Source organism: Lissotriton helveticus, chromosome 10 (genome assembly GCF_964261635.1).
Source record: "Lissotriton helveticus chromosome 10, aLisHel1.1, whole genome shotgun sequence".
In the NCBI taxonomy this organism is placed as follows: Eukaryota; Metazoa; Chordata; class Amphibia; order Caudata; family Salamandridae; genus Lissotriton; species Lissotriton helveticus.
The window spans coordinates 613,884,409-613,910,541 of record NC_136071.1 but is presented as its reverse complement, the minus strand read 5'-3'; the positions used below and the strand labels follow the sequence as shown (position 1 = coordinate 613,910,541).

The 26,133-nt window shown below is 48.7% G+C and overlaps 1 protein-coding gene across 1 annotated transcript in view; it reads right to left on the bottom strand.

The window, feature by feature from the left end:
* The window catches only part of LOC144784068 (uncharacterized), a 1,315,621-nt gene that overhangs the window by 274,797 nt on the left and 1,014,691 nt on the right, over nucleotides 1-26,133 (bottom strand). Inside the window, exon 56 of the mRNA XM_078662758.1 lies at nucleotides 12,647-12,768. Coding sequence (XP_078518884.1) covers nucleotides 12,647-12,768 — 122 coding nt within the window. The remainder of the gene's footprint in view (nucleotides 1-12,646; nucleotides 12,769-26,133) is intronic.

Below are 26,133 nucleotides of genomic sequence, written 5' to 3'. Positions count from 1 at the left end.
ACGACCAACTGCGTGTCATCGGCGTAGGTGATAAGCTGTATTCCCCAGGGAAGCACCACCTCAGCCAAAGGACTCATGTAGATGTTAAATAAGGTTGGACTGAGAGAGGAGCCCTGGGGAACGCCGTGACACAGTTGCAGTTGGCCGGAAGAAACCTCCTCCTCAAAAACTGAGAAAAATCTCTCCGCCAGAAAGGACTGGAGCCATTTAAGGGCAATTCCTGAGATCCCTGCCCGATGGAGGCGCTGAAGCAAAAGTGGGTGATTAACAGTGTCGAAGGCTGCGCTGAGGTCCAGTAGGACCACCGCAGCGCAGCCCCCGGCATCCACAATACTCCTAGTCGCCTCCACCACCGCCACCAGGGCAGTCTCTGTACCCTGTCTGGCTCTAAATCCCGTCTGAGAGGACTGAAGGGCGCCCGAAGTCTCAACAAAAGAGGAGAGGATCTGGTTGACGTATTTTTCAGCGATCTTACTCAGGCCCGGTAGCAACGAGATGGGTCTGTAGTTAGCTAAGTCTTCTGGGTCCAAGTTATTTTTTTTAGGAGGGCTTTAACTTTCGCCATCTTCCAGATAGGGGGTACGATACCTGTGTTCAGGGATGAATTAATGACCTGCATGATAACAGGGCACACCGTCCCTGAAACCTGTTTAAGAGCTGCAGGAGGTGCAGCATCCAGGGGTGAGCCCGATTTGAGGCCATCGAGCAGTCTTTCCACAGTGGCCAAGTCGAGTGGTGGAAAAGCGTTGAGACTTTCGGCGGAATCAGAAGAGGTCTCTTCCAGAGTTCCCTCCAGGCTTTTCGTGGAGTCCAAGGTCAGTCTTGAAAACTCAAAACCTGAATAGATGACTGACACCTTAGCGGCAAAAAAAGCGGCCAGATCATCACATCTTTTCTGGGGATCAGAAGAAGCCCTAATGGCCGAGGGGGGGTAATCAGGGCTTGAAATATTTTAGAGATTTCTCTAGGCCTATTAGCTGCTTCAGTAATTTTGATCTGATAGTACGCCGACTGGGCAATTTTTAGTTGTTTTTATATGCCCTTAACTCTGACCTGTATTCATTTTTGGAGGCAGTTGCAAAATCTTTCCTCCACTTCCTCTCCGCTCTTTTACAGAGCTGTTTTTGCTCCTTGAGTTCCCTGGAATACCAAGGCTGTTTGTTAGGGGCCCATCCTATGTTGGACCACTTTTTTTGGAAGGGTGGCATCCAATGTAGAGGTAAGCCACTTATTGAAGGCCTCATTGGCAACGACAGGGTTATCGTGAGGGACCGGGGGGACCGCAACAAGGCAGCCTCCCAGTCCTCCGCCGACAGCCTCGACCGCGTTCGGCTAATTTTATTAGATGGACTAGCTATGGGAAGAATTTGGTCTCCAGGGGCCCAAACAAAAGGAAGAAAGGCATGGTCTGTCCATGGGACAAAGATAGGGTGATTGTACCTAATATTACTGAGGTTGGTGAAAAAATGATCTAATAAATGCCCTGCTATGTGTGTATGGCCAGTCACAATTTGCTCCAGGTGCACTACTCCCAGAGTGCCCAACAGACACTGAGAGGCAGCGTCGTCCACCTCATCAAGATGCACATTGAGGTCGCCCAAAATAGAAAAATTGGGTAAACTACTAATGGACACTGAGATCTTGTCCAGTAAATTGTTACAGAAGCTGCGGTGGTCGCCTGGCGGCCTATAGACCAGGATACCCGACATGGTACAGGAAGGACAGAAGGCAATTGAGAAGCCCAGACTCTCACATTCCAAAAGTGGACTCTCAGTTGTTCTACATGTAACTGGATTTTTAAAAATTATAGCTACTCCTCCTCCACGACCGATTTGACGGTCCTGCCTAATAATTGAATAACTGGGCGGTAGGGCCCTGACGAAATCCGGGTCTGATGCCTCAGTGAGCCACGAGGAACCAGTGAGATACTAATTAAGCCAGTCTAGCTTCCAATAATCCTTCATCAAATTAACCAAAGAGGATGCAAGGTGATGTTGTAGTATTGTACAAAATCTTACAATAGCTAAATGAAGGATTCATGTTTTGCATGACCAGAATGGCTAAATCAGAGGCAGAAAGTAAAGTGATATCTTTGTGGCGGTTTGAGCTGCAATTCTTAAAATAGTTAGGTGATTTTTCTACGTATTATGGGATTTTTTTAGTGTTTTTAATGTGATATTGCCTTTTATTGATTTTATGAGAGACCAGCAGAAAAAAAAAATAACGACACCAGTGTGTCTACAGTTATGAATGCAGGCAAAGACGAGAGCACATTACCCCAGCGTACAGAAGCCAACAAATCTGAGTAAGACAACTTCATACCCACCCCACTAGCATGCTAAAAAGATCAATCCTCCACCACCCTGACCCATTTGCCCCACATTCTACGAAACTTCTTCGGGCATCCCCTGGCTTCATTCAGGGGTCGTTCTTGCGCAGCGCACCAGTCCACCCCCTGCGGCAGCGCGACATGGTGGGAATGGTTGAGTTCAGCCAGTTGGCCACAATGTCTCTTTTGGCCACTATAAGTGCTGTGTTGAGAAACAATTTTTCAGCCCTGGTATCATCCAACCCCTCAGGATTGACCAGGAGCACAGTCATCGGGTTAAGAGGGATCTCCCAGACCAGTACCTCCGTAAGCTCCCCTGTTACTGATTCCCAATAGTGCGTGATTGCGGAGCAAAGCAATACCATAGGATATAAGACAGATTCTGGGTGGGCCCAGCGGGGACAGAAAAGGTTGGGTCGGAGACCAGCACTGTGGAGCTGCGGTGGCATGAGATAAGCAATGTGTAGATAGTATATGTGAACTAGATGAAGCCTTGCTGAGACTGTGAATGTTTTGGGAGCCATCAATGCGTTTCTCCAGTCCGCATCATCTAGGGACCCAAGCCAATCCTCCCAGCTGTCCCTAAGTTGAGATAAGGAGTTTGGGCTGTTGTTTGTGAGCGAGCAATAGATACAGGAGATGCCCCCCTTCCCCAAATTCGGGCAAGGAGGTACCCTCTGAAATATGAGATTGTAGGGCATGGTGTAGCTGCAGATAGCGAAAGAACTGGGAAGAGTGGTGGGAGTATCGAGTCTGCAGGTCCTGAAAGGTGCGTATGTGGGTCTCACTCCTGACATCCCCCAGTAACGATATTCCAATGAGGTCCCATTCTCTAAATCCCGAGAGGTTAACGACTTCCCGGAGCCTTGTACCACACCACAAGGGAGTATATTGGGTCGGTTTATCTGACCAGTGTATGTGACACAGGGAGGCCCGCCAGGCTCAGGGAGAGTCTGAGAAATGGTGCTTCCGTACATCATCCCCTGAATGGCGGACAAACCCAGGGTGTGTAACTCTAGGCGATACGCTGGGTAAAAATAGCCTACATTAAACCAATCGTGTACGGTGAGGAGCCGAGTCGCTAAATAATAAAGGCTTGTCATTCTAAGACCCCTATCAAAGGGAAGGATCCGGCATTGAGCGAGGGCCATCCTGGGTCTCCGACCTCCCCACAAGAACTTGGTGGTCAAGCTGTCCATCTCACGGAACCTCGATCTTGAGTAGGAGAGGTACGTATTCTGGAGCATGTAAAGGAACCTGGGCAAAATCATCACTTTAAATAAGGCTATTCTGCCCATAGGGTTTAGTGGCAGCGTTTGCCCGTTTCACTAATGGGGTAACATTGAGTGACCAAGCGAGGTCATGGAGGAGGGCTACCCAGATCCCTAGGTACTTGAAGGACTGCCGCCGAAGAGGTATCGACGACTGCCAATCAAAGCACTCTCGCGAGAAGTGACGCGGGACCAGGATAGATTTGGCCGAATTCAATTGAAGACTCAGGGCCCGGAGGCATCGGGCCCGAACCGAGCAGTACCTGCTAAAAATAGCAGAATGTCATCGAAATAGAGCGCGATCTTGTCCTCCTCGAAGCCGGGCCACCTCCATTCCATGAGAAGCTGATCAAATAGGACAAGACATGTGAAGGGCTCCATTGCCAACGCGAAGAGGAGAGCCGCGAGGGAGCATCCCTGCCTCGTGCCCCTCCTGATGGAAAAGGGACATGACAGAGCTCCATTGACTAGAACTTGGGCCCGCGGCTTACAATAGCGCGTCTTGACCAGGTCACGGAAGGGGATCCCAAACCCCATTTCCGTCAACACTTCCTCCAGGTATCGCCAGTCTACCGAATCGAACGCCTTCTCAAGGTCTACAAGAAGAAGAGATAAGTAGAGGGTCAGCTGGATTTGATTCGGTAGAGCAAGGTGGAGGCATCTGAGGACGTGTCTGGTACCTCGAAAAAGCATAAAACCACATTGGTCGGGATGGACCAGTTTGGCCAGGTATGGCCGTATGTGGTTGGCTAGAACCGAGGTGAATATTTTAAGCTCCAAATTAATGAGGGAGATGGGATGGTAGTCAGAGCAACGGTTCGAGGGAGTCTGAGACCTAAGAATCACCATGAAAGTGGCCAAGTCCGTCTCAGGATGGAATGAGCCGCTTCTCGGTAGATCTCCAGAAGATGGGGAACCAGAGTATGCCGATAGGATGCAGAGAACTCCTGGGGAAGGCAGTCTGGCCAGGGTGTCTTACTCGCGGCCATGCGTGATATGGTTTCATTAACCTCCTCCGGGGTGACCAGAAGGTCGAGCGCCTCTGCCTCAGACTCACTAAGGTGCGGGAGTGATAATCGTTCCAGCTGGAGAAGTTCTGAAAGCGAGAGAGTGGGAGTCTGTGCACAGTGGAGAGCGCGTAATAAGTGGCGAAGCATTGGGGCACCACTGCAGGGCCATGGTGGATCGCTCCATCCGAGTCGAGCACCTCAGGGATGATGCGGTTGGCCATAGGGTAGGTCACCAGATGATGAAGGATCTTCCCATTTTTATCTCCCCACCTATACACTCGCGCCACGGAAGTCCCCCATAGCAGCTTGGCAGCCTCCTGGGAGGTCTGTCTAATCTCGTCCCTCAGAAACACCAGCCTCCTGTCCTGGGCTTTGGTTCTCTCTTCCGGAGGTTGAGTCTCCAGCTGGACAGCCTGGGCCTCCGGGAAAGTGAGTCAGGAGTTTTGCGCCGCACTTTTAAGCTTGAGTTGGCCATTGGCAAAGCCTTAAATGGTGGCTTTACCAGCCTCTCATAGGGTACCAGACGAGGACAGCGAGCCCTGATTAGTGGAGAGATAAAGTCGAAGCTCGAATCTCACCTCCTCCCTGAATTCCTTGTCTTGGAGGAACCAGGCGTTAAGCCACCAGACCAGGCATGATGATTCAGGAAGGTCGCCGACCTGCATCGTCACTAGGGAGTGATCCGATAGACCTCTGGAAAGGAAGATGATAGCCTAGATCGCTCGGCAGTCCAGGGCCTGCATGAAGACATAATCTAGTTGTGCGTGCTTGTGATGAGATGCTGAGGTATGGGTATAGAGTCGAGCTGTCAGATGCCAGAGTCTCCAAGCATCCCCGAGGCCTAGATTGGCAGCCCAGGTCGACAGGAGGTCAGACTGGGCAATCCTGGAGGAGGAAGGGGACGTGGCAGTGTCACGGTTAGGGTCCATGACTGCGTTTAACTCCCCCCCAATGATGGTCATCCCCATGGGCAAGGCAGCAACCAGTGTAGAGGTCAGCATGGAGGTAGACAGCAAGCAAATTGAGAGGCCTGTCCCCTAGGGTCCCTTCCAGGAAGACAAGGCAGCCCTGCGTGACATGGGTTACCCGGCCCGTCACAAGAGGAAGGGCAGGATGCACCAGAATAGCCACTCCCCTCTATCCCTGAGTGAAGCTGGAGTGCCAGACTCCGCCATATCTATATCGCGCAAGGAAGGGGCAGTAGTTGCCTTCCAGGTGGGTCTCTTGGAGCAGGAGTAAATCTATAGTGTGGCATTGGGCATAACGCAGGACCCTGCCCGCTTGACCTTATCCAGCATGCCATTAACATTCCAGGACATTACATGGAGCGGTACCGTTTGGTCTAATTGTCAGCCTAGGGAAAGCCAGATAGGGGCCAGACAACCAGCAAGGGTGGCAGGATCGGCCAGAGTAACTCTGTAGTGTGGGGTAGTGGGTGTAAATCCCTAGTGTGGGATGGGGCGTGCTCATCTCGATGCTGGAGAGGAATGCTGGTGCAATGAACAGAAAAACAAACAATACAACGGTCCCCCCTCCCTAACCCAACCCCCTCCCTATATTTCAGGAATGAAAGCATCTGTCGCCCTAACAGTGGAGAACTAAGAGAGAACCAAACTAAAATGCTTTGGAACGTGGATGTTCGTGGCTGTGTCCAGAGTTAGTAACAAGGCAGAGTGCAGCCCCCAGGTACGGAGCAGGTTGCAGCCCAAAGGCAAAGGTGGACTCAAGCGGGACCTGTAAGAAGTGTTGGGCACCGCACACTAATACAGCGCCTCAGCAACACCGGAATCCAAGAGAAGGCACTGGAGTGGATCATCTCGTTCCTCGCCGGAAGAACCCAGAGAGTCCGCCTCCCCCGTTCCGATCCGCGGCCACCGAAGTCATCTGCGGCGTACCTCAAGTATCCTCGCTCAGCCCCACCCTCTTCAATGTCTACATGAGCCCCCTCGCAGGCATTGTACGCCAACACAACCTTAACATCATTTCCTATGCCGGCGACACCCAGCTGATCCTCTCCCTCACCAACGACCCCGCCACCGCCAGAGCCAGCCTACAAGAAGGAATGAAAGACGTCGCCGAGTGGATGAAGAACAGCCGCCTGAAACTGAACTCAGACAAGACGGAAGTCCTCATCCTGGGATCATCCCCCTCCGCCTGGGACGACTCCTGGTGGCCCCCTGCCCTGGGCACCACCCCCAAGCCAACGGACCACACACGAAACCTGGGTTTCATCCTGGACTCCTCCCTCTCGATGACCAAACAAGTCAACACCGTCTCGTCATCCTGTTTCAACACCCTGCGCATGCTCCGAAAAATCTTCCGATGGGTCCCCACCGAAACCAGGAAGACGTTCACCCAGGCGCTCGTCACCAGTCGACTGGACTACGGGAACACCCTCTATGCGGGAACCACAGCCAAACTACAGAAAAGACTCCAGCGCATACAGAACACCTCCGCACGAATCATCCTGGACATCCCCCGCCACAACCACATCTCCGCCCACTTGAGAGACCTGCACTGGCTCCCCGTCAGCAAGAGGATCACGTTCAGACTCCTCACCCACGCACACAAGGCTCTCCATGACCTGGGACCCAAGTACCTCAACGACCGCCTCACTTTCTACACGCCCACCGCCAGCTGCGATCGACCAGCCTCGCCCTCGCCACCGTCCCACGCATTCGCAGAGCCACCGCCGGAGGAAGATCCTTCTCCTACCTGGCGGCTAAGACATGGAACTCCCTCCCCATCCACCTACGGCTGACCCAGGACCATCTCTCCTTCAGGAAGCAACTCAAGACCTGGCTTTTCGAGCAGTAACGGACCCCTCCCCTCCCAGCGCCTTGAGACCCTAGCGGGTGAGTAGCGTGCTTTATAAATCTGATTGATTGATCGATTGATACTGGAGAGGTCTGTGTCGGGCAGGTCCAAGAGTGATGGGCAAGACGCTCCCATGGTCGAAGCGGCCCGAAGAACCAGACCATTGCCCGACAGGGGGAGCTCCAGCAAGCGCCCCAGGCGTCGGCAACCTAGAAGAGCCCAACGGTGAGCCCGAACGGGCGTGCCTCTGCCCCCTTCGCCTATGGGAGCGGTGGCGCTGTGGTTGAGGAGCAGGAATGCCTCTGTGGGCACCGCCAGTGCTATGTGTGGGAGGCAGTTTCGAGGCGCTGAGCCGTAGAGGGTGTTCCTCTGTCGCCAATGTCCATGCCTCTTCAGGGGTGTCGAAGAAGAGGGTTCTGTCCTGGTACTCTACTAGCAGGTGGGTCGGGAAGAGGAGTCTGTATAATATGTTGAGAGAGCGCAATTTCTGCTTGACGTCCCCAAAGGAGCGGCATTGGCCCTGGACCTCACGAGTGTAATCAGGGAAGATCATGCTTGTCTGGCCTTCATACCTAAGATGTTTCTGCTTACGGGCTTCAGCCAGTACAGAGTCTCGGTCCCTAAAGTTGAGGACCTGCAGTATGATAGGTCTGTGAGACCCTCCCGGCAGCGGTCGGGGTGCAAGCAATCGGTGCGCCCACTTGATCACGAACCATAGAGAGAGGGCGCTCACGGGAATTCACAAGCGCAACCAGCGCTCCACGAAATCCGCCGTCCGGCTCTGCTCCACCCCTCCGGAAAGCCCACCAGGCGAAGGTTGTTGCGACGGGAGCTATTTTCGGCATCTTCGGCCCGCCAATGGAGCTCCTGGGTGTGAGACTGGAGGAGAGCAACCTGAGGCTTGAGTTGCTGAACATCATTTTCAATGGTGGATATACAGGATTCAGTTTCTTTAATCCGGGCCGTGGCGTTACGATATTCATGCCGGATTAGAGTCACATCAACCAGGACTTCTGCAATTTTACTTTCCACCTAAGATTGCAAGGCGTGGATCGCCTGGAGGATGGTGGACTGGTCCGCAGGAGCGGGGCATCTTTGTCTGCATTCTCTCCAGTTGCCCCAGAGTCAGTGGTAGTGAACCGGCCAAATTTGATTTGGCCAGCAGGAGTTTTTGATGCTTTGTCTCTACCCACCGCCACCGCCCAGCAGGGTAAAGGGTTGAACACAATGTTCTGGCACTCAGGCTAGACAAAAGGGGGGTCGAAGGAGATGGGTGAGGAGGGAGGAGGGGAGGGTGGGTCCAGGCCTCTCCATTCTCCACCACCCAACCGGCAGCTAACGCTCTCCTCCAGTAAGTCCACTCGCATCCACAGACGAGAGTTCCAGGCGTGCAGAGGCTGCATAAGAGGGCTGGGAGCAATGCCAGAACTGGGGCACCAGAGACGGCGCGGATAAAGAAACAGAGTGCACACCTAGGGTGATGGGGGCGGGTGAGCTGGAGGGTTTTTGGAAGAGGGAAGCGAACCGGAGGACTCCTTACACCCTGCCACCAGACTTGGTGGCCGAAACCCCCCAGAAGGACTGGGTTCACCCCTGGTTGCTAGATCTGCAGAAGCAATCAAGAGGGAAAGCTGCCTCACATGTGCCACTACTGCTCGAATTAGCAGCCAAGGCGCCATTCGCACTCCGCTAGTGCGCCAGGGGGTCACCACATGATCACTCCCAATCATCCACCTCCAGACCCAGATGAGGAACAGGCTTACGGGTCATGCCGTCAGACCGTGCACAGCTCTGGGCCCATTCGGGACCAGTCCAGAACAAGGCGCGAGGTAGAATGCAGGGACGTGTGAGGGGTAGACTCTCCGGGGGAGAAAGAAGGAAAGGAAGGAAGGCCCCTATCCACGCCAGGCCCACAGCCGAATGTGGCAGGCTCCACAAGGAGTCAGCAGGCGAGGGGGAGATCCACCAGCCTGCCGTCGCTGATGGAGCAGAGATCCAGACGTCCTCCACACACCCCTGCTGTCCCAAGGGAGAAGGAGCACAGTCCAGAGGTCGGCCTACATCCAGAGCCACCACTCGAGCAGGACGGAAGGAAGACTCTTGCACCACGAGTCCCAAGGCACTTAAAGGGAGAGGGCCTGCAAACCCACTGCCGCACGGCCTGATGGCTGAATACTCCCGCCCAGGCTGCACCCCAGCTCCTCACCTTCTTCAGGTCCGGGTCAGCAACAGGCCGCCAGGACTCCACAGGGTCTCCTTCTCAGTCTTCCCCAGAGCCCAGGCACACAAGTCCCTCTCAGGGGGGTCGCCATCCACCCAGGGGCCACCATGGACCGCAGCCAAGCTTCTGAATGTGGTTTGCAGGGGGAGATAGGCCACCCCCTCTGCCGCCATCCGGACGGCCGCCGAGGCCTCACAAACCAGTCACTGCCCCGGGAGGCTCACAGGCTCAGGCGTCCCAGCCGGCAGTGGCAGGCCCAGGCTCCGGTCCCGGTAACCGGCTGGCAGTCAAGGAGCCGATGCAGGGGCAGTCGCAGGCACGGATGCAGGTGTCGAGGGACAGAGGCTTGGAAGGGCGCGGAGCACTAGTCTGCTCACCGCCCGATCGATGGGCGACAACACTCCTGGCACAGCAGGAAACAGGAGCTGAGCGCGGCAGGCTCAGACCGCATCCGGCACCCCATTGCCTCCAGGAGCAGATCTTGCGCCTACACAGTCCCTAGTCAGTTCAGCACCAGCAGCTCCGCCGGATCATCTCCACCAGACGCAGTTCACCACACAGCCTCGGGGGTCAGGGACAGCAAGAGGAGCCGGGAGATCGCTCTGGTGGGGCCACTATTTTGGGAGCACCACGAGTCAGGGCCACTCTCCAGAGGCCGCCTGCAGAAGCCACACACAGTGCCTCCAAGGATGGGTCTGGGGTTCCAGACCGCCAGGCAGCAGGAATCGGAGGTAAGAATCAGTGGATAGAGGAGCGGATGACGGAGGGGTCCAGAGCACAACCACCATCTTGATGCTCCCGGCCACGCCCACTGAAATGTGTCTTTAACCCTGATGGAATATAGATTAAACTTCTATTTGTAGGAATTTCATTTGTGACCAAATACAAAGCTATGTATATGTTGTTTTAAGATAATGATTGTAATGAATATACAATACTTTTTATAATAAATGAGAAATATTTACATATTACAAAAGTTCAGTTTGTGAATATTGGAGTGAGTAAAGAGTGACTACGTGAGTGTGGTTTATATGATGAGAATATCCAATACGAGGCAGAGTTTATTTTTGTGTAGAGGGTAATTAGCAGGAAACTAGGTACTTTTTCAATGTTTTGGGTGGAAGTCATAATAAGGGTGGTATGAGAGAGTGGCAGGGTGACAGGGACTCGCATGATGGCCAGAGGGTGGTTGATGTAGGTGGCAGGACGCCATGTGATACTTGCAGCAGGCAGCTGAGGCAGGTTAAGTCATGTTATACAGTGGCGCCCAAGGTTTCTCTACCCCTGTTTTTGTTGAAAGCATGAGCAGATGATTTGGGTGGGCTATGCATAACATAAAATTGCAGAGGGGTAACAGTGAATAACAGATGTTTTTACCTCAAATTTCTGAGTGAGATCAAAGAGAACTACAGCTTCACTGTGATTGTCTATATCAAGTCACTCATTCATTGATACTCATCCATAATGCTATATTTGCTATTATTGAACTTGAAATGTACAAGCAATCACACAGTATGCCAGTAGATAAAGGAGCTAGCATTGCATCAGACTTGAGTGAGCAGGCACAGATAAATGTACAAATCACGGGGATCTCTTCTAATCAGTATATGATTCTGTTTGGATCATATTCATGACTCAAAACATATTATGCATATTTTAGATTTAGATAAAAATATACACATCCTGTTGATTAGAGATATATTATTAGTGGAGCATCTGGTCCAATTTAATATGGAGATAGACTCTCGCATTTTCCACAAATAGTTTTTGACGGGACTTTTGTGTCCTCGGCCTACTACACTATATACAACTATACTGATATTCAGATATATTTTGTTTATGGTCACTGTAAGCATAAGGATCCTGACATTACTCAGTTGTACTCAAATCTTTTTACCTACTTATGTTTTATGGCATAAATTTCACTTGGAGGCTGAGTATTGTTTCCTTATTGACCCAATGCAGCGAACACAATGAAAAACATTTTGCTGACTTGTAAGACAATATCTTCCACTCCATACTTCCTTTTAAAAATAATGAAATCAAAATGTAAATAAGCATGCAACGTTTTCACGGTCGCACTCTTCCCCTTCCACCTTTCCCTTTTTTTCCCTCTTCTTCTTCTCGACTTTTCTTCCCCAAGCTGCCTTGTTCTCTTTTTTCTTAAAAGAAAAACTCTTTGCAAGCAGTAGCATGAATGTTCTGTTCGATCACTCTCAAAATACAATGTGTATTGTTTTAGGTTAAATATTAAAATGCATAAATATTAAAGGGATTTGAACCTGAATCTTCACCTGCTCAAGGCAGGGAAAATGTCCAAATAACAAAACGCCCGCAAATGGGGAGAATAGGATTCAATGTAAATACACACATTTCTAAAGGATGCTATTTCTTAGAAAACATATGGTAAGTGCCTGGGATTTCCATAACTTAGAAATACCAACACCACTGGTATTGGTAACTCAGAGTCTGGTACCACCAATGACATAGCCTGACATACATTGTAGTACACTTTGAGCATTGCCTATTTCGACCCATCTTCTTATATGACCAACTAAATTATACAGTAAAAATTATATATTTTTTCGCTTCGAATTTATAATAATTCTGCTCCCTGGGGCTGAAGGGCACTGCTTCAACAGATGGGTAGCCAGTTAAAATAAACATTTATTACGGTAACGCGGCATGTTCAATAGATAACATACAGGATAATTCATTTGGTTTGATTAAGGAATTTGATCTAGTTTAAAAGTATGTAAATAACGTAAAGGGAAGTCTGAGGATATATTAATAATTAACTCTTGCTTGACTATACCACTTCTGATATGCAATAAGGAAGAAGGAAATCATGCTGAACTGCCACAGACATAGTATCATTATATAAATTAGTTTTTTTTGCATCCGCTTCCTGCACATTGTTCTGTTGCTAGATCCTGATGGCACTGATTATCTGAACAATGAATCCTTTCACATCTCCTGCACTTGGCAGCGGTTATACCTGATTTCTGCCTTTCCAGCCAATAGTGATCTCGTCCCGGTGACTGTGAGTGGAGTGCTCTGCATAGATGCTGAACTTGGATTGCCATGGAAAAGAACTGAGAAGGGTCTGGAAAGCTTCAGCTGGAAAAATAAGTGCAGATTGTTAATACAAGTTCTTCAAAATGTGTTATGGCGAATAATTGTCATTACATACAGAAGTATCATATAAAGGAGTAAGGTGGACTAACTAAAGTGTAACATTCCAAACCTTATCTACTAAGGCCTAATATGTGAATCCATCACATGTTGCTAGCATGTGTCATAAAGTATGATTTAGGTTTTGTTTAGTCAATGAAGTAGTTCCTTGTTTTGTCTATCGAAATATATTATCAAGGGAATTGTGTTGTTGTCAGTAAGATGATATTGTCACTGGTCATCCTTACGTAGTGGGTCATACAGTAGGTAGTAGCTAGAAAATTTAAATACCCTCCCGCCCCCCACCTCCGACTATGGCCATACCTCTAAGGCCCTGAGTGAGAGAAGCCGGGGACTCCGACTACTGCTGCGGGTTAGTATGGAAGGGATATTCTGCTCCTAAGAACATTTTTCTCTCAATTTCTATCTTTCCTTCCCTTTTTTTCTGCTTTCTTTTACCTGTCTCTTGCTAGCTATTTATTTTCTCTCCCTCTTTCTCTTTGTCCTTTCTTCCCAGTTTTTCATAATTTCTCTTTCTGTGTCTCCACCATTGTTGCTCCAGTGCCTGCTTTCAACCACCACCTTTTCCCTCTATCAGGGCATACTGGTGGAATTCTATGTATGAGCTTCCTCATAAATAACAGACCATCGGACCAAGAAGCAGCCTCTTGTGTAGCTAGTTAGGTGCCGGTTCCCTATGCTCATGTTGCACAGTACTGCCAACTGTTCAGCAGCAATCATTACAGACAAGCAAGCAGTTTTCTCTCATTTTCGACCGCCCTCCCAGTGTCACACAGTGTGGTCGGAAGAGCGCATATGGCCCCTCTGCTGGTGATCTTTCTTCAAGGGCCATGATGCCATGAGGCAATGGATAGTGTCTGACCCATGCACTTTTGTGCACAGAGGACACATACCCTCTGGTGTGAGGAGAAACAGGAAGTGGTGAAGAGCTTATATCACTAGAGAATTCAAGATACAAGAATTGATGTCTGTTTTCACAAGGGAATATCCCTTGAAGCATGTGGGAATCATCCTGTAAGGGTAAGCTTTAATGCATCTTTGAGTGTCAAAAGAATAACTCGTCTTTCTGGCATCAGAAGCAATATTCTGGAAGAAGGCAGAAGCATTATCTCCTGACTAATGTGAACATCTAAGACAACCTTTGGAAAGAACTCAGGGCCATATGTATCATTCCAAATTGAGGTCGCAAACGCAGAGATTCGCAGAATTTCGGCGTTTATAATCGCAATTGGGCTTAGTGGTATGTAGGAATGAAAAACTGCCTCGCAAAATAAGGAATCGCAAAATTTGCAATTCCCTATTTTGCGATTGCATTTAAGGAATCACAAATTGCAATTCTTTTAATGCAATGTAAGAAGCACAGAAAAAGTGCAATTTGGCCTTAAGGAATCGCAAATTACCACCAACTTCAAGTGGTAATTTGCGATTTCCTTGAAAAATTCACTTTTTTGTGCATTTTTCAAAGTGCCATGTGGCGCACATACATGCCCTTAGGGCATGTATGTGTGCCACGTGTGCACACATGCACATTTCAGGGGTGCAACAGGGTGTCCTTTTGACACCCTGGCACCCTTGAAATCGCATTCTCAATTTGCGATTCTCTAATTGAGAATCACAAATTTTCTTCCGATTCATTCCTATGGGCCTCTAGGCCCATAGGAATGAATGGGGAGGTATTCCTTAATTGCAAAACACAATTTGCGATTCACAATTAAGGAATACGTAGGATTTGCAATTTTATTTGCAAATCCTACATACATAGCGTTTTGCGATTCTCAAATAGCGATTCGCAAAAAATCGCTATTTGAGAATCGCAAAAGAACATTGTGATACATATGGCCCAAAGAGTATGCACACAGTACAAACTTGTCTTTGGAAAAATAAAAAACAAAAGGGTTAGAAATGGAACAGCTTCCACAAAACTGCCCAGGGAAAAGTAACAGCCACTAGAAATGCCATCTTCGAGATAGCATGTTTCATGCAGCCATATGTTCGAAGGACAAAATGAAAGTCCCATTGTGAAGAAATTGATCACGGTATCTCCAAAAGTGATACTTGAAAGCCGGATTCACCAAGTCTTTGGAACTTTCCTGTAGATAATGAATCTCATATTTTACTTGAGTTATCGTAATATCCAGTTTGGCGATGGTTGGTGCTCACCTGTCTGGAGGACGGCAATAGAAAATGATTTGCCTTCAGACAAAAATCGTTATTAAAGAATGTGGGAGGTTGGTGTTTACTTCATCCTACTGGACTCTAGTGAGTCGCTCACTTCCATGTTGTACTGTTTTGATTTACGTTTTCTACCCCACTTCTACTCAGTGCTCAGAAGCCATCACAAGTCATCGCTTTATAAAACATTGAAGTAAATAATAATATATATCTGCATTCAAATTGCCCTGATTTGAGTGTGCAGTAATTTCAGTAGTCAAGGGCATCCACCTGAACATCCTTCTGTCACACTGGTTGGCAATACTTTTCAAGAGTGAGGGAAGATGCTTGGACACCATTGCTTTGGTAATGAGATATTCATATCTGACCTAGAAAGCTAGGAGTGTGTAGGTAGTTGTTTTAAAAAAAATGTAATTCCTTCCAACATACAGCAGGACAGGGCCGACTTGGTTATCCATTGCATGTAGCAAGAGAGAGGACCAAAGTGTTACAGCAGAATCCCTAATTGTCAGGCATCTTGGTGTGGGACCTTCAGGCCTCTACTTCATTTATGGGACAGAAGCTCAAATTCGGCTAATAAATTATTGTCAAATATGTCATGCGGCCATAACCCCTCCCTCTTTCTACCCGTACTGAGAGTTCTACTCAAACAGAGGGTATCGATATGTGTAAAAGGGTGGTGGTGGGGACATGCTAGGGGTAATCTATGATAAGCAGTCTTCCATTCCATTTTTATTACACATTCTTGGTATTGTAGTTCTGAATTTAGCAGCTATCCAATGTGAACAGATTTTGGAAACAAAAAACTGACATTTCACAAATACAGAAGTAGGAGTACAATTTTGCATCATAGAGGGACACAACATGACTTAATTTACCGTGTTGCCCAACAGTGAACATACAGACAGTGAGGCACTAAAGAGAAGGATGGGTCGGTGGAGGGAGTGATTCTCTCCCCGTCTCTCACTCCTGAGCAACGAGAGGATTGCCGACAGGTATTGGGGCAGTACTCTTCACTGTTTTCCCTTGTCCCGGGAAGAACCCACCTGTGTACCCATGATGTGGACACAGGAGACAGCCCCCCAGTGAAATCCAAGACCTATAGGCTGTCGGACAAGGTGAAGGCTAGCATCCATGGCGAAGTTGCCAAGATGTTAGAGCTAGGAGTGATAGAACCGTCCAGCAGCCCTTGGTCCAGTCCGGTGGTGCTAGTCCCAAAAGCCGCCCCACCGGGCACCACACCAGAACTGAGGTTCTGTGTGGATTATCGAGGACTGAACTCAGTTACCAAAACTGATGCTCATCCAATCCCCAGGGCGGATGAGTTGATTGACCGGCTAGGAGCTGCCCAATACCTAAGTACCTTTGACCTCACTTCAGGGTACTGGCAGATCTCCTTGACAGATGAAGCAAAGGAAAGGTCAGCCTTCTCCACGCCTGAGGGACACTTCCAGTTCTGTGTGATGCCCTTTGAGCTCAAGAACGCCCCTGCCACATTTCAGCGACTGGTGAACCAGGTCCTCTCTGGAATGGAGGGTTTCTCGGCTGCTTACCTGGATGACATTGCTGTCTTCAGTAGCAGTTGGGAGGACCACTTGCAACATTTGCAAGCAGTTCTCCAGGCGCTGAAACAAGCTGGTTTGACCATCAAAGCCAGTAAATGCCAGATTGGTCAGGGGTCGGTTGTGTACCTTGGACACTTGGTGGGTAGGGGGTCCGTGCAACCCCTGCAGGCGAAGATTGAGGCAATCATGGCCTGGGAACCCCCCAAGAAACAGACTGAGGTCCGAGCTTTCCTGGGCCTCACAGGTTACTACCGTCGCTTTGTGAAGGGGTATGGCACTATTGTAGCGCCCCTCACAGAGCTCACCTCTAGGAAACAACCTCGATGGGTAGTTTGGACAAAGGCTTGTCAGCAAGCCTTTGAAAAGTTGAAGCAGGCCATGTGTGAAGCACCGGTCCTGAAGGCTCCCAATTTCTCCAAGGAGTTTATTGTGCAAACAGATGCTTCCGAACATGGCATTGGGGCAGTGTTATCGCAACTAAATGAAGAGGGCCTGGATCAGCCTGTAGTCTTCTTGTCCAGGAGACTGCTTCCCCGAGAACAGAAGTGGAGTGCAATTGAGAGGGAAGCTTTTGCGGTGGTGTGGGCTCTGAAGAAGCTGCGGCCATACCTCTTTGGCTCGCACTTCCTGGTTCAGACTGACCACCGCCCCCTTCGTTGGCTGATGCAAATGAAGGGGGAAAATCCCAAGCTGTTGAGGTGGTCCATCTCCCTAGAGGGAATGGACTTCCGGGTGGAACATCGGCCTGGAGTGGACCACGCCAATGCAGACGGTCTCTCCAGGTATTTCCGCCTTAGTGAAGAGGACTCCCAAGGGGTTGGGTAGTTCTCCCCACTTTCAGCTGGGAGGGACGCGTGTTAGACCTGTCTGGATTTTTTTGCGCAGTCCCTCCTCATTATTATTTATTTTGTCCCCTTTTTGCCCCTCATACCCTTAATATTTTACTGTCTACTATTTTTTTAGGTGTTGGTCAAGGGGATAGGTGTTCTTTTTTCCCCCCATAATCTTTTTACCTCAGGCCCTGAGGCCTGTTCTGACAGGAAAGTTGGCACCACCTAAAATGGTGGCCACCAACTGCCCCAACTGTCGCACCTAGAACTTGGCCATAGCCTAACATAGGGCATTCCAGAACCTTCTGGTCCATGCTGGACCACTGAAGGGCAGCCTATAAAAGGCGGAATGCGGGGCAGCCATTTTGTCTACCTGTGAGAGTCAGCTGGAGGATAGGCTATCTTGGAAGGTGGGGAAGAGGCTAGTGTGAGGGTTGACCTCCTAGACTGGGAAGTAGCCTGGCTAATCCACTTCTCTACTCCTCCTTTGGGATCCTTGTCTTGTCCCCGCTGTAGCTGGTTAAGGGAGACCCTGGGCGCCTGACTGACCCCTAGCTTCAACATAGTGGGGTGTGAACAGGAGAAGGAGACTGTGGTGCTGCGGAGCACAGTCCTCTGTCCAGTGGAAGGAACTCTGCTGATTCCCTAAGACAGTGGAGGGTTAATGCTGGTGGCCCCCACCCTTTTATTCATCCCTCAAAACCATACTGCCCTGGTTTTTATTGACTGTCCCTTCATCCAATTACCCCCGTCGAGAGTTACCTCTCATCTGCTGTGAGCTGTGGCCAGGAGAGATCGGCGCCGGATTGTGACTGGGACCCCTGGGGCACCATTCGCGCAGTAGTCTAGTCCACCCCGGGATCCACTGAGGCTGAGGAACCTTGCGAGGCTTCCTCTCGTGAGCGGGACCCCGGGGGCGCTTTCCGCGCTTCCGTGTATGGCCGAGTGACAACCGGTGTTCTGAGGAAAGCCTGGTGAGACACTTCTCATTGGCGCCTTCGCGCATGCCTGGTTGTGGCTGTTTTTTCCCCGGAAGGAGGGGCAGAGGAGTGAGCAGGCCCAGGAGTAAAGTGTCTGCTCTACGAACGAGTGCAGACTGAGGCGGCGCCAGCCTAGCGCTACTGCGCATGCCCGCAGAGGAAGCGTTCTGGAAGTCCGACGCTGAGGAAAGGCGCCACAGGACTCCAGGGAGCGCCGAGTGATCTGCGATTCCCTCCTGCTCGAGCGCCACTCTGCGGATCGGGCGCGAGCAGGGAGGGAGTGTTGGGAGGCCCGAGAGGGGCTGGTGAAGCATTGAGCAATTTGCCCCGGTTGGCCTCCGCTTGGGAGCCCCACTGAGGAGCCGGCCCGAGCTCTGAGGGCCTCTTCAGTGGTAAATCCCTGACCCCCTTCGTTGGCTGTTCCCCTCTCGAGCCTGAAGCAGGACGATCCCAGCTTCCAGTAACAAGTAAGGAGGGTGAGACATGGGGGAGTGACTTCTACTCCATAAATTGGTGCCATACATTGAGATTCTGGCCCCCTTGAGTACAGCGTCCATGAGAAATCCCTGGCCAGGTTTTATGGGAAGCTGAATTGAGTGCTATTTACCAATGTCACCTTGGATGAGATAAGTAGGAGAATTGTAAAGTTGTTCATTCAAAGGACACTGGTTACCCGAGCTAAACTAAGGGCTGATCTTGTCAATAGTTAAAGTAATGTTGTGATGAGGGATGCATTTGAGTAAGCAAAGTATGATAAATGCACCACAGAGCTAATGAGATGTACTGCTAATACTGTTTAGTGTGGTAATTTGATACTTTGAAAGTACCTTTATTGACTTTCTGACAAATGTGATGAACCTTGTAGTTTAAATAACAATTTGCGTAACAGTTCGAAAAGTATTTTTGCTGATTCTAAAGTCGCCTGAAATGTTCTAAGCTGTATATCTTGAAAGCAAAGAGTATATTATTTTTATAAAGCAGTACTTATTTTTCCACATTTTTGGTGTAGCGTTTTCTTTTGTGTGATATTGCGTGGTTTTACTTTTGGGTGGTCTGCAACCTTAACACTGTGCCTCTGAAATGCATGTCTTGCCCTAGGCCAGGCTACCCCAGTTTCAACAGGAATGATATGCAATTTTTACACACAGTACCTCTGTTAACAAAATTGCTTCCTGCTACGAGCTGCTAACTAATGTATACTTGAACAGATGAAAACTTATTTCCATGTTTGTTCAGTCACCCTCAATGAAAACCAGGACATGTGCTAAATTTACAGAAATTTACCTGGACAGAATGTGAAAAACCCAGGCATAGCTCAGCAAATACAGGACACCTGGATACCCTACAGCTATCGGGTGTCAAAGAAGCTGTCATCTCCGGAGGGAGCTGTATTCTTGACAAAAGAGAACTGGTGCGGGGTATCAGTTCAACTCAGAGAAACACAGCAAACCTGGGTTTAAGCAGTGGCAGCTGCTGCGGAATGGCAGTGGTGGCCGGTCGGAAAAATAGAACATTTACCTGTGAACGGCCACCACCTTTCCTCAGTCCTCTTCAGCAGGGAACCAAAGCACACAGGCTCCCAGACGCCCCTAAGCCAATTCTGATGCTGCTGTCACCATCATGATAGCGGCATTGTGATTGGTCTGAGTGCCCTGTTTGGCCGCTCAGGTAGTGCATGTCTGTTTGGCCGGCCCAAGACAGCCGGCTAAACTGACATGGACACTTATGGTGCTCATATTTCCTCCTCTCCCTTCTCGGACAGCCCAGCCCTAACCTGCCTCTGATTCTGCACTGAAAAATAGAATGATAACACCATTATGATATCATCATTTTATTTTTCCTTTTTTGCACTGCTCAATTTGGGATGACTCTCTTCTGCCTTAGCGGAGGAGCCGCAGTTGGGCTTAAGGTGCTCTGAAACATTATATACAATTTAATTGGAAAGACGGTGTTTTGCTTTGTGCTTACTCAATGCTGCACTGTTCGCTGTTATCATGGAACACAATTGCGAACATTGGATGATGTCTCATCAAGGAGACTGATGAACCCTGGTTCATATTGCTTCCTCTCATGCTCCCCACCAATCACCTCATCTGATTGTAAGTGGGATCCTTGTAACTTTCAATAAGACTGCATAAGACAATAGTGAGTAGACTCTTGAGGCGGAAGCCGGGAGTCAGGGAACACATTTCTGTTTACTTGTTGCATTTTATTTTATTTTATTTTACTTCCACCATTTAGTAGATCGTAATTCTAGTTGTGTGTCAAATAATCGTCTCCTTCATTTATTTTGCACCATTAGTCGATCGTAAATCTAAATCTGTGTGACTTTTAAACTTTCACTCTATGGCATTTTTTAATAACATCCACTGAACACTGTGCTGTTACGGTGGGATTTAAAAAAAAGAACGCTCTGCCCATACCTCTTCCTTTGCACGCCCAGACAGTCCCCGCTGTTCTCAGTAGCCGATTAAGGGCCTCTGGAACGCGGGACTAGGCACAAGCAATCTCTCTTCAGGCGCCATATTGGGCGTACCGTAGGCTCAGCGTGCTAGTGTTTAGGGCGATTAGGCCCAGCACTACAAAATGCACCTCCCACCTTGGCCGCTCAGCGGATGAGCACAGCGGGCGCGACAATGGCGCGCAGGAGGTGCGCCAGAGGTAAGCCCGTCTGCGCTCGTCTGCGCTAGGCAGAGCTCAGAGCTCGAGACTATGAGAGGACTATATCAGGCCCCACTTAAATACTCTAGAGACGCCCTGATACACATGAAACAGAATGTAGCTACCCACTGCCTACACTCTATGTCAGGGGAAAGTCTCTCTACCCACTGCCTCCACTGCCCCTATAGGTTCAAGCTAGATGGGCCTTGTCGAGATATCTCTGTCTCATTTCGCATGGCCCTAGTCAACTGCAGATCGCTTTCCAAACACGCCGAAGAAATTTACCATATCCTAGACTACCTCCAGTTGGAAATCCTCTTCCTAACAGAAACTTGGTTAGGACCCGACTCAGATGCTGACATCAGTAAATCTCTCCCTCCAGGCTATCTTATTCAACACTTAGATTGATCTAAAGGGCAAGGAGGGGGAATCGCCATTATTTACAGGGACCATCTCTCCTGCCGTTGTCAGGGCAGCCCACTCTCTGACTGCGAAAATGTTCTATGTATGATTCAAGTCTCCCCATGTAAATCTCTCTCGGGACTTCTTATTTATCGCCCGCCGGGCCCAATAGGACAATTCTGTGTCTCACTTCTGGAACAGTCAGGCATATTGGCCGCCACCCACTCTAGCTTTATGATTTTAGGGGATCTTAACATCCACTTTGATAAGGGCGATGATAAACTAGCCTCTGATCTGCTCCTAGACCTTGAAACTCACCAGCTCAAACTAGAAAGTCGGTGTCCCACCCATATGCTAGGGCACCTTTTGGACCCTATATTTTCCAACATCACCGACCTTAAAATCTTAGGTCCTACCCCGATACCATGGTCTGACCACTTCCCAATAACGCTGAACTGGCGATTTTCCATCCTCGCCCGCCCCAGACCACTATCCAGTAAACTCACACGCTCCTGGGTTAAACTAGACCCAGAAAAATGGAAGTATAACTTGGAGCTATCCGCCCCATCCTTAGCCCCGGATCCTGTATTAGCTGACGCAGAATTTTCTAAATGGATTTGAGAGACGCTAGACAAGACTCTCCCAAAAAAATCCACCTGCAAACCACGAGATAAAATCACCTCGCCCTGGTTCACCGAGGAAGTGCGCCTCGTAAAAAAACTTTGTAAAAAAACTGAAAGAGAATGGAGAAAAAATGTTGACCCCATGAAAAAGCTAGAATATAAACTCATGATCCTTAAATACAAAAAAAGCCCTCAAAGCGGCAAAGTCCAATTACTTTGAAGAAAAAATTAGGCTATCTGCCAACTCTTCTAGGGAGACCTTCCAAATTGCAAAACAACTTCTAAAAACCCCCGATCCTCCTTCCCCCGTGGAACCCTCGGTTAGCCGGTGTAACGAACTCGCCGAGTTTTTTGCTTCCAAGGTAAAAAAAATTCTTAACTCCCTCCCTTCACACTTACCGGATAAATCACCCCCTCACGACCTATCCAGGTCAGCACCCCAAGCTCTGGAGTCCCAGCTGAATCGGTTCCCTCCCACGACAGTAGAAACGTTATCCCCTATATTACAATCAATAAAAAGTGGATCCCCATTGGACCCCGCACATTTTAACATCTTAAAATCAGTTGCCCCAACCATCCTGCCTCTCATGGTGAATCTGATTAACTCCTCGCTTTCCCATGGCACTGTTCCACCTAGCTGGAAAAAGGCAATTGTTAAGGCACTGATCAAAAAGCCACACCTAGATCCCCTGGACCTAAGTAATTTTCGACCGATCTCCCTTCTACCTGGCGTCAGTAAGATCGCAGAAAAATACGTAAATCGCCAACTTTCCGACTACCTGGAAATCAATGGCCTTCTTAAATCCTCACAGACTGGCTTTAGACCAGGCCAGAGTACGGAGACATATAGCAAACAAAAGTGTCACAAGGTCTAAATAGAAGCCTAGCTCTGGTACAATTACCTGAAGACGTGAGTGTTAAACCCTACATGAAAGAAAAAGATAAAGAAAGGTGCTCTGTGGTTACTCACAAGATACCTATCAGTCACCAATCGGAACCGCCCTTCATCATTTGGGATTCCTGTTAGCCATATCAAGGGTACACCTCTGGAATCAGATGGAAGGTCAGATGTAGTTAACCTTTGTCTACCTAGATGCGACCTATATGGTTTAGAGTGTCACAGGCCACTCATTGGTTAAAGCAAGGAGCGTGACTGATATGCAGTGCATGTGAAGAAAAAGTGTGCAGTGAATCTAAAATTGGGTGAGAGAGCAGGAAATTTTTTTTATTCGGGTTTATGCTCGCTCCTCCAATATTAAAAAGCAGCATTGGTAAATTAAACAAATATTTACCAGGATGTAGGAATGGTCAACATGTTTCAGCAAATTCGTGGACTAACGAGTCCATTGCTTTCATCAGGACCGTGATATAAAATAATGCTACTGCAAAATTATAATGTGAAGAGTGAAAAAATATAAAAAGTGACTACATATACAAACAATCTGCAATACTGATAAGCATCACCTGAATCTCTAGGTGTCGTCTTTCTTTGCAGTTGATGTATGTCACCTTATGAATGAAGTAGAGGGCTCCACCCCACCTGGCAACGGCTCAGGTCATGAGGGAAGCACCGCTCTCTCCGTCGGTACTCCGTTGCCTCCTTCTGAGCAGAGTACGGAGACCGCAATGTTGGCGGTGGTCGAAGAGGCAAGAAAGATCATCGATTCAGGAGGATCAGTGGCAGTGATCCTTCTGGATCTCAGTGCGGCCTTCGACACCGTCAACCACGCCACACTAGTCCATAGGCTCAAGGAGTTGAGTATCTCAGGGCCTGCCCTATCCTGGCTGGAATCCTTTTTGAGGGACCGGTCCTTTCAGGTTACGGATGGAAGTTTCACCTCCAAGCCAACATCTATACACTGCGGGGTCCCTCAGGGCTCATCCCTGAGTCGATCCTTTTTAACGTGTACTTGTCCCCCCTCGAAAAGATTTCGCCCCATTTGGGATTAGGCTTTTAACCTATGCAGATGACACCCAGTTGGTGGTATCCCTTAATCAGCTTGACCACTTTCCTACTGACCTTTACACTTGTCTTAGTGACATAACAAAATGGATGGATAGGTCATACCTTAAGCTCAATAGCGAAAAGACAGAGATCATGGTCCTGGGCAACCAGTCACACTTTCGCCCAGAGTCCTTGTGGCCTCCCTGTATGGGCACGCCCCCTATCCCTAAGCATGAAATCAAGAGCTTAGGGATCTGGCTGGACGAGGATCTTAACTTTTCCACCCAAGCGAGGAAAATGGCTGGAACTTGCTATGGTCTTTTACGGACCTCTAGAAAAATCCTCCCTCTGCTCCCCGAAAAATCCCAAAAATTATTGATTCAGGGCCTTGTGATGTCCCGATTGGACTATGGTAGCGACCTGTATTTAGGGGCCCCTAACAAGGTGCTGGCAAAACTCCAGACTGTGCAAAACACCGCCGCCCGTCTCCTCACGGGGACACACAGCCGTTGCTCAGCCAAACCAGCCCTCAAATTACTGCATTGGCTGCCTATCCAAGAAAGGGTGCATTTTAAAGCCCTTTGTACCACCCATAAAATTCTGCACAGAAAGGCCCCACCCATTCTAAAGGACCTTATCGCTCCACACAAAACTACCAGAACCCTTCGTTCTCCACTTGCAAATTTGGCAGCAGTGCACATAATCAGGAAAGCCCGCTCTGGAGGCCGACTATTCTCGTACAATGCTTCCAAACTGTGGAACGCACTCCCCCCAGACATTCGAGCTCAGCCCAACCTTCTTCCATTTCATAAGGCACTCAAGACTTGGTTGTTTCCTTAAATCCATTTCCCTCAATCTCCTCTGATCTATCACTAGCGCTGGGACGCTCAAGGGCAGCCATGCGCTTTACAAATCTGTAAAATAAATAAATAAAACTGCGCAGGGTCCCATTTAACACTGTTTGCTTTTACACTGTCTGTGCAAAAGTGTTAAGGCATTTTGAGCCTCTTCAAACCTTAATAACAGGGCTGGTTTACTGTTGTGTTTATTGATATCATTGCTGCATTGCCTTGAGCAAACACAAATTAATGCAGTCATCATATCCTGCAGAAAACCAACACAGACTGTCTATAAACATTCAAAACTGTATTTGCACATATGGGCCCTAGTTTTACCTGTCTGGTTCGCTAATGGGGGCCACTTTAATTATGATGCCCTGGCCTATTTTTTTGTCCTAGTACGACCCTGCCTTTTTATCATTGTGCCTGCTGCCTTAAAGAAATGTAAATGTGTGCAGTTGGCTGCTTCCGCTTTTTTGCGGCAGTTTTAAAAAACGGGCGCGGTCGCGTCGGCCATTGGCCGACGGCAGCACCAGCGAGGTAGTGCTGCCGTCGGCCAATTCCCGACGGCAGCAGCCAACGGGTTAACCTATAAATGCAAAGGCTGCTTGGAAGCTGGCATTCGCTTTAATTGATGGATTAGCAGCGCGACCAAACCCCGCTTAAATCTGAAAAACAATTTTGCGCATGTGCAAACCTGAACTACATAGATAACCAGGTGATTAACCTGTTTGAGAGGGAAAACTCTCACGCATGCGCAAGAGTTACTAACCTTAGGTCTTGAGGCAGCGAATGCCTAGTATATGCTTGCCTGAACTTAAAAAGAGCTGTTGCTGCTAATGCCTTTGTTTGAAGTAAGAGCATTTAACATGGGATAGAGTAGAAGTTGGTGGTGAACAGTGACAATCATATATTTGAGAAAGCAACATTTGTTTATGATTCCTTTCTTAATAGTGTACGTTTGGGCCTAATGTGGTAGGCAAATGAAAAAGATAGTGGTGAAGATGGAATCGAGATAGGACATGTGCAATGTGATAATGTTGTGACCCGCTGACCGTGTCGCTGACAGGCTACCAAGAGCCAAGGACAGGCCACCGTGTGAACCATCTTTTCCACTGTAGAACTGTATTCAAATGCATTTCGAATTGAAACATCAAATAGATGTGAAAAGGAAATAAAACAAAATAATGAGTTAGCTAAAGGGGAAGGGTTTGTTAGACAATAAGGTTTATTAAAGAAGTCAATATGTCAGCATGAGGTGATGATAACTCCC